The sequence below is a fragment of the Entelurus aequoreus genome, linkage group LG16, assembly GCF_033978785.1.
Source record: "Entelurus aequoreus isolate RoL-2023_Sb linkage group LG16, RoL_Eaeq_v1.1, whole genome shotgun sequence".
NCBI classification, from domain to species: Eukaryota; Metazoa; Chordata; class Actinopteri; order Syngnathiformes; family Syngnathidae; genus Entelurus; species Entelurus aequoreus.
The window spans coordinates 18,433,977-18,451,555 of NC_084746.1; the positions used below are offsets into that span (position 1 = coordinate 18,433,977).

General features: G+C 41.3%; 1 protein-coding gene across 6 annotated transcripts in view; it reads right to left on the minus strand.

The window, feature by feature from the left end:
• hfm1 (helicase for meiosis 1) overlaps positions 1–17,579 on the minus strand; it is a 50,299-nt gene that overhangs the window by 27,995 nt on the left and 4,725 nt on the right. For 5 of the 6 annotated variants that reach the window (XM_062022285.1, XM_062022284.1, XM_062022283.1 and 2 more), the window contains 11 exons: positions 15,540–15,877; positions 11,855–11,896; positions 11,694–11,764; positions 11,486–11,618; positions 8,491–8,642; positions 8,340–8,417; positions 8,094–8,249; positions 7,814–8,014; positions 5,124–5,212; positions 4,976–5,019; positions 4,598–4,699 (listed from right to left, as the gene is read on the minus strand). In XM_062022285.1, coding sequence (XP_061878269.1) covers positions 4,598–4,699; positions 4,976–5,019; positions 5,124–5,212; positions 7,814–8,014; positions 8,094–8,249; positions 8,340–8,417; positions 8,491–8,642; positions 11,486–11,618; positions 11,694–11,764; positions 11,855–11,896; positions 15,540–15,877 — 1,406 coding nt within the window. The remainder of the gene's footprint in view (positions 1–4,597; positions 4,700–4,975; positions 5,020–5,123; positions 5,213–7,813; positions 8,015–8,093; positions 8,250–8,339; positions 8,418–8,490; positions 8,643–11,485; positions 11,619–11,693; positions 11,765–11,854; positions 11,897–15,539; positions 15,878–17,579) is intronic. The other variant, XM_062022286.1, reaches the window with a different exon arrangement.

The following is a 17,579-nucleotide window of genomic DNA, read 5'->3' on the forward strand; positions in this document are numbered from 1 at the left end:
AGTGTGAATGAGTGTAAATGGGGGAGGGAGGTTTTTTGGGTTGGTGCACTAATTGTAAGTGTATCTTGTGTTTTTTATGTGGATTTAATAAAAAATAAAAAAATAAATAAAAAAATAAAAAAAATAAAACTATACTGATAATAAAAAAAACGATACAGATAATTTCCGATATTACATTTAACGCATTTATCGGCCGATAATATCGGCAGACCGATATTATCGGACATCTCTACCCTAAACGCCTTGAGTGCGCCTAGAAATTCTGTCCATAAAAGTTATGAACAGAATCGGTGACAAAGGGCAGCCTTGGCGGAGTCCAACCCTCACTGGAAACGTGTCCGACTTACAGCCGGCAATGCGGACCAAACTCTGGCACTGATCATACAGGGAGCGGACCGCCACAATCAGACAGTCCGTTACCCCATACTCTCTGAGCACTCCCCACAGGACTTCCCGAGGGACACGGTCGAATGCCTTCTCCAAGTCCACAAAACACATGTAGACTGGTTGGACAAACTCCCATGCACCCTCAAGGACCCTGCCGAGAGTATAGAGCTGGTCCACAGTTCCACGACCAGGACGAAAACCACACTGTTCCTCCTGAATCCGAGGTTCGACTATCCGGCGTAGCCTCCTTTCCAGTATACCTGAATAGACCTTACCGGGAAGGCTGAGGAGTGTGATCCCACGATAGTTAGAACACACCCTCCGGTTCCCCTTCTTAAAGAGAGGAACCACCACCCCGGTCTGCCAATCCAGAAGTACCGCCCCCGATGTCCACGCGATGCTGCAGAGTCTTGTCAACCAAGACAGCCCCACAGCATCCAGAGCCTTAAGGAACTCTGGGCGGATCTTGCCACCGAGGAGCTTTTTAACTACCTCAGCAACCTCAGCCCCAGAAATAGGAGAGCCCACCACAGATCCCCCAGGCACTGCTTCCTCATAGGAAGACGTGTTGGTGGGATTGAGGAGGTCTTCGAAGTATTCCCTCCACCAATCCACAATATCCGCAGTCGAGGTCAGCAGAACACCATCCTTACCATACACGGTGTTGATAGTGCACTGCTTCCCTTTCCTGAGGCGGCGGATGGTGGTCCAGAAGTCGTTTTCCATGGCTTCCCCGAACTCCTCCCATGTCCGAGTTTTTGCCTCCGCGACCGCCGAAGCCACACACCGCTTGGCCTGTCGGTACCCGTCCACTGCCTCAGGAGTCCTATGAGCCAAAAGAACCCGATAGGACTCCTTCTTCAGCTTGACGGCATCCCTCACCGCCGGTGTCCACCAACGGGTTTTAGGATTACCGCCACGACAGGCACCAACTACCTTGCGCCCACAGCTCCAATCAGCCGCCTCGACAATAGAGAACATGGTCCATTTGGACTCAATGTCCAGCACCTCCCTCGTGACATGTTCAAAGTTCTTCCGGAGGTGGGAATTGAAACTCTCTCTGACAGGAGACTCTGCCAGACGTTCCCAGCAAACCCTCACAATGTGTTTGGGCCTGCCAGGTCTGTCCGGCATCCTCCCCCACCATCGCAGCCAACTCACCACCAGGTGGTGATCGGTAGAAAGCTCCGCCCTTCTCTTCACCCGAGTGTCCAAAACATGAGGCCGCAAATCTGACGACACAACTACAAAGTCGATCATGGAACTGCGGCCTAGGGTGTCCTGATGCCAAGTGCACATATGGACACCCTTATGTTTGAACATAGTGTTTGTTATGGACAATCTGTGACGGGCACAAAAGTCCAATAACAAAACACCGCTCGGGTTCAGATCCGGGCGGCCATTCTTCCCAATCACGCCTCTCCAGGTTTCACTGTCGCTGCCAACATGAGCGTTGAAGTCCCCAGTAGTATATATATATATATTTACAGTACTGTATGCACGCGTCAAACAGCTGAACGCATTCTGTATTGTACAGGACACATGGCGTGAAGAATAATGATTGACAATGGTCTACAGTCCCTTAGCGAATCAGGACACAGAACACAATGTGCATTCATACGCTGTAAAAAAAAGCATGCAACACTGTAAACATTTACACACAAAAAAATCTGTGTAAAAAGAGGCCGCGCAAAGTGAACCGTGTAGTAGGGAGGGAACACTGTATATATATACATATATATATATACATACACATACATATATATATATATATATATATATATATATATATATATATACTGTATGTATGTGATGTATGTATGTGTCTATTTTTATATATATATATATATATATATATATATATATATATATATATATATATATATATATGTATATGTATATGTATATGTATATATATATATATATATATATATATATATACATATACATATATATATATATATATATATATATATATATATATATATGTATATGTATATATATATATATATATATATATATATATATATATATATATATACATATACATATACATATATATATCAACCGATACCGATATCAACCGATATATACAGTCGTGGAATTAACACATTATTATGCCTAATTTGGACAACCAGGTATGGTGAAGATAAGGTACTTTTAAAAAAAAAATGAATCAAATAAAATAAGATAAATAAATTAAAAACATTTTCTTGAATAAAAAAGAAAGTAAAACAATATAAAAACATATATATATATATATATATATATATATATATATATATATATATATATATATATGTCTTAGTTAGATTATCCAAAAAAATAGTGCTCGATACCGTGGTAGAGCGTAATATGTATGTGTGGGGGAAAAAATCACAAGACTATTTCATCTCTACAGGCCTGTTTCATGAGGGGTTTCCTCAATCCTCAGGATGAAACAGGCCTGTAGAGATGAAATAGTCTTGTGATTTTTTCCCCCACACATACATATATATATATATATATATATATATATATATATATATATATATATATATATATATATATATATATATATATATATACACACAGTATATACATACATATACGTATATACTGTATATACCATTGGTGTGCCGTCATATACAAGGCCTTCTCTGCTGGCCTAACATAAACAGAAATCATGATCATAATTAAAGATAAAATTATTTTTTTATTTACTTTCCCTAAATATCTAAAATGTTGATATTCTCTCCATGTCATATTATGCTCATTCCAGTGCTGTTGTTGTTATAGTTTGTATCCAATCAGAATTCAGCTAGCTTATGTTACAATGCAGTACGAAATCTGCCAGACGCTTTCAGAATCAACAATGCTGGCGTCCATGCACTGTAAGCGAACGGGGACATACAGGCGATAGACAGTTGTGATAGCCAATCAGATCACGAGTTGTTGTCAGTAAGGCCTTTTAGATGGCCTCACGTTGAACGAGACATTTACGCGTCCTGTGATTGGATACTCATCGGGACCGTTAGCGGATTAATTTGAGAACACAGAGTTGAGAGACAGTTGCGATAGCCAATCAGATCACAAGTTGTTGACAGTAGCTGTTCTGTTACAACTAAAAGTTGTAAACTCTTGTTGTTAGTTTGTCATTTAATTAACATTGTTACATGTGTATTTGTCGCCACCATGTGGTCGGGGCAGTTAATATATCTTTGAGAAGTGTGTACTTTGAATCAAACTTTATTGACCGGAAGTTGCATAAGCCACGCAGAGAAATTTACGGTAGATGTTTTAATTGCTGATACCTTTTAATAGATTTTTAAATGCACCAGAAAATATCCCGTTTTGTATACTGTTGATGTGATTCAATGCCCAGTAGGGTGTAAATGTGTTCCTGTATAGTATTTCTCCAGCAATGATCATGTGGTGACATCAATTATGGTATTTTGAGAGGTAATCAGTGAAGTCGGAGGTCACTGAAGGCCTAGGTGGGATATGCACGGCCCGCCACTGGTATATACATATCATATGTATATCTCGAGATTCAAGCTTTGAAAGTAAAAATAAATTTAATTGATCTATGAGCTTTTTTAACACTTTTATGAGGCTTTTTTTTAGGATCCCTGAAATTTTGGGGCAGATTTTCATTTTTACTTTCATTGGTCAAAAAAAAGAAGAAGTAAAATTAATGTTGTTATGAGTTATTGACCTATGCAGTGCTCCAATTACTGTACATTAAATATTCCACCATTAACATTTTTTAGGGAAATATTGCATGTTTTTGTCTTTAAATCTGGGTTTTCATCAACACAAAAAAAGCATAAAACATAACAAAAATTTAATTTTTATGTCAATGGCTAGATCTGGAGTTGATCTTTAGATATTTAAGCGTTGAAAGTAAAACAAATATTATCACCTGACTTCTTTTTAACACTTTAATGACTGAAATACTTTGGGTCCCTGGGAGCCCTAAGGTCTACAATTAGTATTGTATTGGTTTTGAAAAAGAAAATCTCAAAATGGCCCCCGCATGCTTTCATTTTTCAGTGTGTGACCCTCAGTGGAAAACGTTTGGACACCCCTGGTGTTTGCGATACATTGAGCGGAAAAGACTGTCAATGTCATTTTCACTGCTTCTGAAGTCATATTCAAAACAATGTAGATGAATTATTCATTACAATATGGTGGAGTTACATAAGTTACTATTCACACTCTGTCTTACAAAGGACAGGCAGGTCTCCCAGAGCAAAGGTTTTTTCTATCAGTTTTCGGTCAGACACGTCAACACCAGCGTGGTGGTACCCGACTCCAAGCATCACAAGATCTGCACACCGAATATATGAAAAACATTGTTATAATAAACAGACTTTTTCATGCCAAAACTACTGTGGACCACAGATAATTCATCCTGAGAAAATTATAGATTTAAATGTAATATACATTTACTAGTCTCTGCGCAAATTTGAAGTTGCTGATAGGATATTTGTAAGAAAACTGTCACGTAAAGTCTTCAAATTTGTTGTTTTGTTTCAACAGATTTTCATTAACTGGAAGCCAAGTATAAACTCTACATAGCTTTCACCTGATCGAAAAAACTCACCTCTCAATTTTGAATCTACAATGGCCTCTGCATATTTTTTCAACCTGTGGGTCAAGAAGGTCAAGTAATGAGGTTAACTTAAGAAAATACATATCTTCAAGAGTTGTTGTATGCATGAATGTGTCGTTTCAGTAGAGTATGTATGCACCTTTGCTTGTGTTCAAATGCCATAATAAACCGTGTGTCCTTAGCCAGAACTTCAGCTGACTGCTGGGTTCCTTTCCTAGTGGAGCAAAACTACAAAAGAGGATGGTACTTCACCTTACAAAACAAGACAATATTTGTTCTACATTGCACAATATAGTATATCCCTACTATTTACTGGGGTCACATCCCAAAACCCCTCACAAATAGAAAAAAAAAGCAAATGATGGGCACGTCCCTAAAATTGCATATTTTTGATTCTCTAATACGATACAATTATTTAGTTTTGTATATTAAGCAACAAATTAATAATATAGTACACAGCAGTGATGGGTTACTGACACCTCAATGAGTGTCTGGAACACTCAATATACGTATTGACAATGCGCTGATACTGTAATAGTGTTTCATAACGGTCATCCGCCATCTGCTGGATTAAAAAAGTCACTACATTTGACCTGCAAAAAAAAAAGAATATTTAGCTAATTGTTTTGTAATTTACTTTCTTAAAAGGGAACTGCACTTTTTTTTTAAATTTTGCCTACCGTTCACAATCATTATGAAAGACAGCACAACGGACAATTTTTTTTTAATGCATTCTAAATAACAAATAAACGTAAATAAAAGTCTGCTTACAGCGGAGCCAATGGGAGCTCCATCATTCTGGCCATAAAACTCAATAAATAACCATTCAAAAAGCACCAACAATATTACATTTACATTTGGTGACTTGAATATTAATAAGTATTAGTGATATTGTTATTATAAGTGCTAACAAAGACAAACTATTTTGATGATCACTTCCTGCGTCCTATATTTACATCATCGATTGGTCTGCTGGTTCCTGGCTTCCTTGCTCCCTTTAAGTTTATTCTAGATCAGGGGTCTCAAACTCAATTTACCTGGGGGCCACTGGATGCAGAGGCTGGGCCGCAAGAAAAGATTTCTTAAAAAAATCTAACATGCACTTTTTAATGAATTCACCTTCTTTGAATGGCTATCCCGCCCTAGCAACATACTTGCCAACCCTCCCGATTTTTCCGGGAGACTCCCAAATTTCAGTGCTCCTCCCGACAATCTCCCGGGGCAACCATTCTCCCGAATTTGTCCCGATTTTCACCCGGACAATAATATTAAGGGCGTGCCGTGATAGCACTGCCTTTAACGTCCTCTACAACCTGTCGTCGCGTCCGCTTTTTCACCATACAAACAGCGTGCCGGCCCAGTCACATGTTCTATGCGGCTTCTGCAGACATACGTAAGTGACTGCAAGACATACTTGATCAACAGCGATACAGGTCACACTGAGGGTGGCTGTATAAACAACTTTATCACTGTTACAAATATGCGCCACACGTGAACCCACACCAAACAAGAATGACAAACACATTTCGGAGAACATCCGCACCGTAACACAACATAAACACAACAGAACAAATACCCAGGACACCTTGCAGAAAATACATATCTTCCCACCCCGCCCACCTCAACCGATGCACGGGGGGGTGTTTGGTGGTAGCGGGGTGTATATTGTAGCCTGGAAGAGTTAGGGCTGCATGGGATTCTGGGTATTTGTTCTGTTGTGTTTATGTTGTGTTACGGTGCGGATGTTTTCCTGAAATGTGTTTGTCATTCTTGTTTGGTGTGGGTTCACAGTGTGGTGCATATTTGTAACAGTCTTAAAGTTGTTTATACGGACACCCTCAGTGTGACCTGTGTGGCTGTTGATCAAGTATGTCTTGCAGTCACTCACCTGTGTGTACAGAATAAATGATAAATGGGTTATACTTGTATAGCGCTTTTCTACCTTCAAGGTACTCAAAGCGCTTTGACAGTATTTCCACATTTACCCATTCACACACACATTCACACACTGATGGCGGGAGCTGCCATGCAAAGCGCTAACCAACAGCCATCAGAGGCAAAGGGTGAAGTGTCTTGCCCAAGGACACAACGGATGTGACTAGGATGGTGGAAGGTGGGAATTGAACCCAGCTAAATACAACATGTGACTGGGACGGCAGGCTGTTTGTACAGGTTGTAGAGGGCGCTAAAGGCAGTGCCATCACGGCACACCCTTAATATTGTTGTTCGGCAGACATTCGAGAGAATGGTTGCCCTGAAATTCGGGAGTCTCCCGGAAAAATCGAGAGGGTTGGCAAGTATGACGCTGTCAAGCGCCATTCATATAAAACTCTCCGCACTAACATTAAATTTTCCTATTAAGGTGCGGGCCGCAAAATAACGTCTCGCGGGCCGCAATTGGTGGCGTGTCTGAGACCCCTGATCTAGAACATGTTGAATGCATCACCCTGTGCTAGATTACCTGCTGCAGCACTATTTTTCCACAGCAGATGGCGCCATCAACGCACTTTTTAGTCAAGTTAATTGGCCCTAGTGTGTGAATGTGAGTGTGAATGTTGTTTGTCTATCAGTGTTGGCCCTGTGATGAGGTGACAACTTGTCCAGGGTGTACTGCGCCTTCCGCCCAAATGCAGCTGAGATAGGCTCCAGCACCCCCCGCGACCCCGAAAGGGACAAGCAGTAGAAAATGGATAGATGGATAGATACCATTAAAAAAGGAATGATCTTTCATTTAAAGCACTGGAAAGAAATATGCGTGGGGTCGCAAATTCTGAAGCGCAAGTAGTCAGGATATAGTGTATATTACATGAAAATAATAATCTGACTCACCACTAGAGCGGGCTTCTGGTCAGAATACGTCTGTATAACATTGGCCATCTTATAGTTGAGAGACAAATCGAACTTGAACTCGGTTTGGTTTGTGCTGCAGGGGAATCCCAACACCACTTTCCTCAGCTTCACCGGGCGGTAGCTCTCATCTAACTCCAAACACGTCGCTGGACCCGTGTCACTGGAGAGCCAGTCTGCTATCTAGGAGATAATAGGAAGGGATTAGTCACATGCTACATATTGTATATATATATACATATTTTATTCATTATGTTCTTACATCCGTAATATTGGGTATAGTGGCTGACACAGCCACAAACCTCATGGAGAGCTCTGTGTCTGGGTTCTGGGCCTTCCTGTATGCATGCACAGCCTTCATTCTGCTAACCACCACTTCCAGAGTGGCACCACGAGTTGCATCCTTGACGACATGAACCTATAAAAACACATTTTCTAGCATTCAAATGAACAGCATCCCATTAGCACATGTATTTATCTTTTTTAAAGGTGGGATAAATACGCTGACCTCATCTATAAGGAAGAGTCTGACCAACTGCAGCAGACAATTATCCCTCCACTTTCTTGTCATGCTGTCCCATTTTTCCTGTGGGACAAATAGATCCTCCTTATATCATGTATGGTACTTGTGTCTTTTATGTTGCATTGCTGTCACACACTGGGGTGGTGAGAATGATGTGGGAGTCCTGAATTTCAAAGAAGTCATCTATCTCCGTGTCGCCCGTCAGCTCCTTGCAGTTGAGCCCCAGAGGACCAAACTTCTTCGTCCAGCTCTCAAAGCACTGACTGCAGAGAGCTTTGATGGGAGCCACTGGCAAGCAGAAAAAGTCAATGTTGATTGTATAGAAAACTGGAAAAAGCTATTTCTGTAGAAATTGTGTTTGAATGCTGAAAATCGGAAGCCAAACGGTAACGCAGGTAGCACGCTAGCCAGTTAACGTCAACAATGTCAAACAAAAAATACAACTTTTAGGTGTATACCTGCAAAATGAGCTACAAAAGCTAGAATGGAATATTTCCAAAAGTTAGCATTCATCAAGTACCAAAATGTATGACTCTTGTGGTGTATACCTGCAAAAAGGTTTAAAAAAAGCTAATATGCTAACCATTGTTACAGTATATGACTCTGAGGTGTATACCTACAAAATTCATCAAAAGAGCTAGCATGATAATGTTACCCTGCTTACATGTAAACGTCAGCATCAAAATATATAGCTCTGAGGTGTATATCTGCAAAAATAGATTAAACAGCTAACATGCTAACCAATGTTACCACACTAACCATAAGCATAAAAAACTACAAAAAGCTATTTCAGTAGAAATTGTGTTCGAATACTGAAAAGCTGAAGTCAAACCATAACACTAACAGGTAGCAGACTAGCCAGATAGCGCGCCAGGTAACAAAAAAACAACTTCACGTGTATACCTGCAAAATGAGCGACAAAAGCCAGCATGGAACGTTGCCAATCAAGTACCCAAAATGTATGACTCTTAAGGTGTATACCTGCAATAAAAAAGTTTCAAAAGCTAACAATGTTAGAATAATTGTATCTAAGTTATCACAAAACTTTGTGTTGCCATGAGTTCCCGGCGAGAGGACAAAAGCTGTCTTTGATCATACCAAGAAGAAGGCTTGTAAAACTCCACTGTGTAGGATGGGAAGCATCATGAAGGTGTTCTGTTTCTTTCATGTATTGTAATCCACAGAAAGATACTGTCTTGACCCGAGATCTACAAAGCGAAGAGGAAGCAGGACCTGACTCCCCTCCAGGGACCTTTTCTGTGAACTGTTTTACGACCTTTTCTTTGAACTGTTGTAATGGCTGTTTACGACCCCGGTCCCTTAGAAACAGCTGTCGCCATGTAATCAGGGAAAGTCCAAAAAAAAGAGGAGGCGTACAATCTTTCGCCAGAGCGTGATGGAGACTGTACAAGAGTACAGCCCAGACGTCTCTCCTCAATTGAGCCAAATTTAATTCTGTCTCTGTTTAATTCCTTGCTTCTTGTCTTGTTTAATAGATGTCATCAGTGATTGAACCTGACAAAAATGCTAACAATTGTTAGCATCCTAACAGTAGACATGCGTCAAGTATCAAAATACAGTATATTCCTACAAAATGTGTCAAAAAAGTTAGCATGATAATGTTACCCTGCTTGCATGTTAACGTCAACATGCTAACAGTTAGCACGTGTCAAGCACTAAAATATACGGCTCTGAGTGTATATCTGCAAAAATAGTTTAAAAAGTTAACCATAAGCATGTGTTAAGTCACAAAATGTATGACTCTGAAGTGTATACCTACAGAAGTTAGCCAAAAAATGCTAATGTGATAAGGTTAGCATGCTAGCAATTGATTTAATGTTAACATTCATTTTAAATGGAAAAAAAATTCCGGAAAATGTGAAATTGCTGGAAATGCAAGAATTTTTTGAAGAATGAAAAAACTGCCAGCACCCGTGCCATGAATAAGCCGAACATTTAGAAGGAGAGTGGTTTGAATCAACTGAAAAATTAGGGAGAAAAGATCAGACAAAAAAGGCGGAATAGTAAGTTCATTCAAAATTCATCATCTTTCTTTCCTTCACTTGTCTAAAGAGTTGACTAGAAGGGCAAGCGTAGGCTGGCTACTTTTGACATTTACAGTATGGACATACATTTGAGCCTTACATATTTCATGTCACACACTTTTCTGGTGATATTCAATCCTGTGAAATCCTTAGAATGGACTTGAGCTCACATTAGATGAATTTGTCAGAAGTGAAGTTTTAGATAAACATTGATGTTGCAGAGAAAGAAGCACAAAGTCAACATTGGTTATTTACCAGTCCACAATCAAATCTATGATGTTCTTTTAAGAAAAGTCTATATTATTTATTACCTATGACAAGTGGTTCTCGCCCGGAAAAGTGTGGAGTGCCATCTCCGGGTTGGGGAGGAGATCTTGCCCCAAGTGGAGGAGTTCAAGTACCTCGGAGTCTTGTTCACGAGTGAGGGAAGAGTGGATCGTGAGGTCGACAGGCGGATTGGTGTGGTGTCTTCAGTAATGCGGACGCTGTATCGATCCGTTGTGGTGAAGAAGGAGCTGAGCCGGAAGGCAAAGCTCTCAATTTACCGGCCCATCTACGTTCCCATCCTCACCTATGGTCATGAGCTTTGGGTTATGACCAAAAGGACAAGATCACGGGTACAAGCGGTCGAAATGAGCTTCCTCCGCCGGGTGGCGGGCTCTCCCTTAGAGATAGGGTGAGAAGCTCTGTCATCCGGGAGGAGCACAAAGTAAAGCCGCTGCTCCTCCACATTGAGAGGAGCCAAATGAGATGGTTCGGGCATCTGGTAAGAATGCCACCCGAACGCCTCCCTAGGGAGGTGTTTAGGGCACGTCCGACCGGTAGGAGGCCACAGGGAAGACCCAGGACACGTTGGGAAGACTATGTCTCCCGGCTGGCCTGGGAACGCCTCGGGATCCCCCAGGAGAAGCTGGACGAAATGGATGGGGAGAGGGAAGTCTGGGCTTGCCTGCTTAGGCTGCTGCCCCCGCAACCCGACCTCGGATAAGCGGAATAAGATGGATGGATGGAAGTGTTTCAAGAGAGAACGCTAATTGTCCCACACAAGCACAGTTCTTTTTGGACAATTGTCAAATGGAAGCTTACTATAAACAGCTTTGACGTCCCTCCAGGGCTCTGAGGTCTCCATCAGCAGGTGAATGATGGCCAGTTCAAACAGTACTGTTTTACCAGATCCAGTCGGGGCACATGCAACAAAGTTTGTGTCCGTATAAAGAACCTATGGACCAAAAAAGATACCCCTCTCAAAATAAAATTAGCCTTCCAGGTGATACAAGACGGTAAAACTACTTACATCATCGAGAGCTTTGGACTGGACATAGTTGAAAAAGGGGAACTCGCTAAAGACAGGTCTGAACTTAGCAGCTGTGCCAGCACACTTCAGGAAATATTTGTGAAATCCTACAAGTTAATTCAGATGTTGTTATAATTTTTCTTCTCACTGAAAAAGGATACGGATTTCAGAGACTGGCCGCAAAATGTCCGATCCCGAAGGCCCTGGAAAGCACACATTCCAAGCGTCCAAATGTCAACTTTAGTTCGCTCTCTATACAGAGAGAGTATGGCCAACCGGCTTTCAATGTTGGGACCAAACATGGTGCTTTTGACCAATCATTTAAGACAGGGGTGTCCAAAGTGTGGCCTGGGTGCCATTTGCGGCCTGCAGCTGATTTTTAACGGCCCGGGGCACATTCAACAAATGCTAACAAAAAAATAACCAGAAGTAGAATAAAAGAGCAAACAGGTCAAATGTAACGAGAAAAAGATGCAATGTTGACAATGAAAACACAAACCTGATGCAGGCCGTTTTTTTCAAAAATTCCCCTTTTCAATATATTTTGGGGGGAAAATATAGCATATTTGTGTTTGCCGTATAAAAGAAAGTTTTATTTGACAAACGGCATAAAACGAAAAAAACAGCAACTTATATTTGACTTATTTCAAGTTATTCAAGAGCGGGGTCTGCGACCTGCGGCTTAGAGCCGCCCTAGTGGCTCACTGGAGCTTTTTCAAAAATGTATAAAAATAGAAAAAGATGGGGGAAAACTATATTTTTGTTTTAATGGGGTTTCTGTAGGATGACAACATGACACAAACCTCCCTAATTGGTAGAAATCCCAATGTTTATATTAAACATGATTCCCTGATGAGAGTATTTGGCGACCGCCGTTTTGTCCTACTAATTGTGGCTGTCCTTGAACTCACCGTAGTTTGTTTACATGTATAACTTTCTTCAATGATGCCAGAGAAAGCCATATTTTATGCCACTCATTCTTTGTCTCATGTTGTTCACCAATCTTTTTATACTGTGTGTGAATGCACAAAGGTGAACTTTGTTGATGTTATTGACTTGTGTGGAGTGCTTATCAACCATATTTGGTCAGTGCATGACTGCAAGCTAATTTAGGCTAGCTGTATGTACGTATTGCATCATTATGCCTCACTTGTAGGTATATTTGAGCTCAATTAATTTCCTATGTCCTCTGTGTATTTAATTTATATCTGCATTTCTCATGACACATTATCTGTATGTAATATTGCCTGCATTTCTGATAGTAGTTTGTGTGCCGTTATAGACCACAGCAAGCGTAACCCAGCTTGCATAGATTGTTATAAATCCATTAGAAGACAACCTGCCGTTTCCTATAACTTGGACACACATATCTATACCTTTGGCCATTCTAAGGCAGTAATTTAGAGGAGTTATCTCACCCCCTGAGAAGCCTGCGTTTTACTAATGTTTTCCAATGTTGTAAAAACGTGTAGAATAAATATTACATTTCAACATTTCTGCCAACAAAGATTTGTGTCAGCCTGCGACACATAGTCATTTTGATAGTAGGCTAATATAGCCACTTAAATCATATGTTGCCTTTATTATAACACGTATATAAGACTTTTAAAGTCATTTTGATAGTAGGCTAATATAAACACTTATATCCTGTGTTGACTTCATTATATAATTTATAGAAGGTTTTTAATTTTTTGTGGCTCCAGACAGATTTTTTTTTGTTTTTTTGGTCCAATATGGCTCTTTCAACATTTTGGGTTGCCGACCCCTGATCTAGAGAGAGGAAATGAACACTTTTATGCCCTTTTGGATCCCCAATAACATTAGTGGGATTTTTTTTCTTTAAACGGTCATTGCTCTAAAAATTTATGAATTAAAATCAACGTTATGAATTATTGACCCATTTAGGGTTCCAAATACTTTGCATCAAATATTCCACTTTGGAAATTTTTTGGGGGGGAGAATATATTGCGCATTTTGCCTTTAAAAACAGGGTTTTGACAAAAAGGTCATCCATCCCATCCATTTTCTACCGCTTATTCCCAGCGGGGGGCGCTGGAGCCTATCTCAGCTACAATCGGGCGGAAGGCGGGGTACACCCTGGACAAGTCGCCACCTCATCGCAGGGCCAACACAGATAAGACAGACAACATTCACACTCACATTCACACCATCCATCCATCCATCTATTTTCTACCGCTTGTCCCTTTTGGGGTCGCGGGGGGTGCTGGAGCCTATCTCAGCTGCATTCGGGCGGAAGGCGGAGTACACCCTGGACAAGTCGCCACCTCATCACAGGGCCAACACAGATAGACAGACAACATTCACACTCACATTCATACACTAGGGCCAATTTAGTGTTGCCAATCAACCTATGCCCAGGTGCATGTTTTTGGAGGTGGGAGGAAGCCGGAGTACCCGGAGGGAACCCACGCAGTCACGGGGAGAACATGCAAACTCCACACAGAAAGATCCCGAGCCCGGGATTGAACCCAGGACTATTCAGGACCTTCGTATTGCACTAACCCCTGTACTGCCCTCACATTCATACACTAGGGCCAATTTAGTGTTGCCAATCAACCTATCCCCAGGTGCATGTCTTTGGAGGTGGGAGGAAGCCAGAGTACCCGTAGGGAACCCACGCAGTCACAAAGAGGACATGCAAACTCCACACAAACAACATAAAAACTTTTTTTTAAACTTTATATTGACATATAGACTTGGCATTGATCTAGAGATCAGCTCAAGACTTAGAAAAAACTGTCAGGCAGCTACAGCTTGTTCAGAACGCTGCTGCTAAAGTTCTAACAAAGACCAAAAAATGTGAGCACATTACACCAATTCTTAAATCCTTACATTGGCTCCCTGTACATCAGAGAATTGATTTAAAAATCCTCCTGCTCACATATAAATCACTACATGGTCTAGGGCCGAAGTATATCACCGATGTGCTCCCACTATATAAGCCCTCTAGATCACTAAGATCTTCTGAGACCAATCTGTTAGCGGTTCCAAGAGTAAACTCAAATCAAGGGAGAGCATCATTCAGTCACTATGCAACAAATAGCTGGAATAACCTTCCTGAAGATGTCAGACTTTCCCCAACTCTGACTACTTTTAAAACTAGACTGAAAACTTTTATGTTCACCTTAGCGTTCAGCTAAATCTTTTTATCTTTTAACGTCCGCAATGTTTTTATTTTCATTTTAATTTTGCTTTTATTTTCTTTCATTTCACTTGTTGTACCACATGTTGTGCTGTGAAACACTTTGAGTCTGCCTTGTGTATGAAAAGTGCTATACAAATAAAGTTGCCTTGCCTTGCCTTGCCTAGAGATGTAGGCGTTAGGAAAAAAATATATATAAATTGTTAAAAACATTTTTATGACTGAGACACCTTCCAGGTCCCCGGGACCAAACCTGAGAGGAGCCTTAAAGGTTAAAAAAATATATATATTGTATCGTTTTTTTTAAAAATGGCCCCCGCATCTTTAATTTTACTGTGTGGGCCCCCGCATCTTTAATTTTACTGTGTTTGGACACCCTTGATTTAGGAGTCAGTCTGATTGGTCAAAAGCCCTTCACATGACTACATGGTGCCAAGTTTGGTCCCAACTTTGAAAGCAAGTTGGCCATACTCACTCTATACACAGCTCTGCTCTCTAGTGTTCTTTTCTGCCACCGTGTGGCCAGTGTGTGGTATTACAACCATGAAGTCAACGAGGGAAGCTCACCTCCAACCACTTCGTCACACCAAAGGCTTATTGTTCTCACTGCACTAACATGCTCGACAGCGATACAGGGCTACAGTGTTTTTGTAGAGTGTGTGTGTGTCATTGCAGTGCAGCACCTTGAATATGGAGCGGCTGAGGCGTCATGGCCGTTACCAAGGCTCTCTTTGTGCCCTTCACTTCTGCATATGCCGCCTGCTGGGGGGGGTTGAGACTCCATGCAGACGGGCCCAGGGGCGGGGGGAGGATGGGTGGCTTCAAGGGGGAAGGAGGAGCGGCCTGGCTAAATGTCACCCGCGGTGGCTGATGAGGAGGCGGGGGCGCTGTTACCATGGTAACCACAGGGGGGAAAGTTTGAGGTCTGGATGTTGTCTGGCGACCGCTGCTACCGCTGCTACAGAGGTCGTTTGGGTTGGACGTGTCACCTCCGCTGCTCAGCACAGGAACCGTGAACAAGCTGTTGTAGGAGGGACCAGAGAAGAGAAATACTATTTTGTCACCTTGAGTTTAAACGTTATTTGACAGCAGGCCTCGTGCAAGAGTAGTAACCTGGAAAAGGTTGCCTCTTCATGAATGCAAAAATAACTAGGCATATACAAATTATGTGTTTTTTATATTTTCTACATGTAAATCCAGAAATAGCCAGGTTTCCGGCCGTAGTCCAAAAACAGAGAATCGCAATAGTGAATGATTTTGTAGTTGTCTATATGTGCCCTGTGATTGACTGGTGACTAAAGATGTCCGATAATATCGGCAGTCCGATATTATCGGCCGATAAATGCTTTAAAATGTAATATCGGAAATTATCGGTATCGGTATCAAAGAGTAAAATTTATGACTTTTTAAAACGCCGCTGTACGGAGTGGTACACGGACGTAGGGAGAAGTACAGAGCGCCAATAAACCTTAAAGGCACTGCCTTTGTGTGCCGGCCCAATCACATAATATCTACGGCTTTTCACAAACACAAGGGAATGGAATGCATACAGGTCACACTGAGGGTGAAGGTATAAACAACTTTAACACTGTTACAAATATGTGCCACACTGTGAACCCACACCAAACAAGAATGACAAACACATTTCAGCAGAACATCCGCACCGTAACACAACATAAACACAACAGAACAAATACCCAGAACCCCTTGCAGCACTAACTCTTCCGGGACGATACAATATACACCCCCAGCCCCCACCAACCCCGCCCACCTCAACCTCCTCATGCTCTCTCAGGGAGAGCATGTCCCAAATTCCAAGCTGCTGTTTTGAGGCATGTTAAAAAAAAAAAAAGCACTTTGTGACTTCAATAATAAATATGGCAGTGCCATGTTGGCATTTTTTTCCATAACTTGAGTTGATTTATTTTGGAAAACCTTGTTACATTGTTTAATGCATCCAGCGGGGCATCACAACAAAATTAGGCATAATGTGTTAATTCCACGACTGTATATATCGTATCGGTTGATATCGGAATCGGTAATTAAGAGTTTGACAATATCGGAATATCGGATATCGGCAAAAAAGCCATTATCGGACATCTCTACTGGTGACCAGTCCAAGGTGTACATCTTTCCCCCAAAGTAATCTGAAACAGGCTCCATCTCAAAAGGGGAACTGCACTTTTTGGGGGAATTTCATTCACAACCCTTACGTAAGACAAGAACACATATGTTTTCCCTTATTTGATGCATTCTAACTTGTAAAATACGGAAAGTACGAGATGGCTAACAATGCAGCTAATGGGAGTAGACTATTCCGCTCATAAAGCCCTTTAACAAAACAGCCTAAGACCTGAATATCAGCCAAGTATTAGAGATATTGTCATTGTAAGCGCTATCAGGAAGGTCCTATTTTTAGCGGCGCATTGATCACAGCGCGCTAACTAGCTACAGTATGTTGAGCCAGTGAGCAGATAAATCCACTCTACTCTAAATATTTTTTTATGATCACTTTTATATTTGCCTCTAAACCTTTCAAAATACGCCAAAATCTGCACTGATGCAGGGAAATAAACAGTAATCTAAGGGGGCTCTAGACCAGGCCTGGGCAATTATTTTGACTCGGGGGGCCAAATTTTAAGAAAAAAATGTGTCTGGGGGCCGGCATATCTGATTTTTAGGAACACTAATAGAAAACATCACAATAATGTCTGATTGAATGC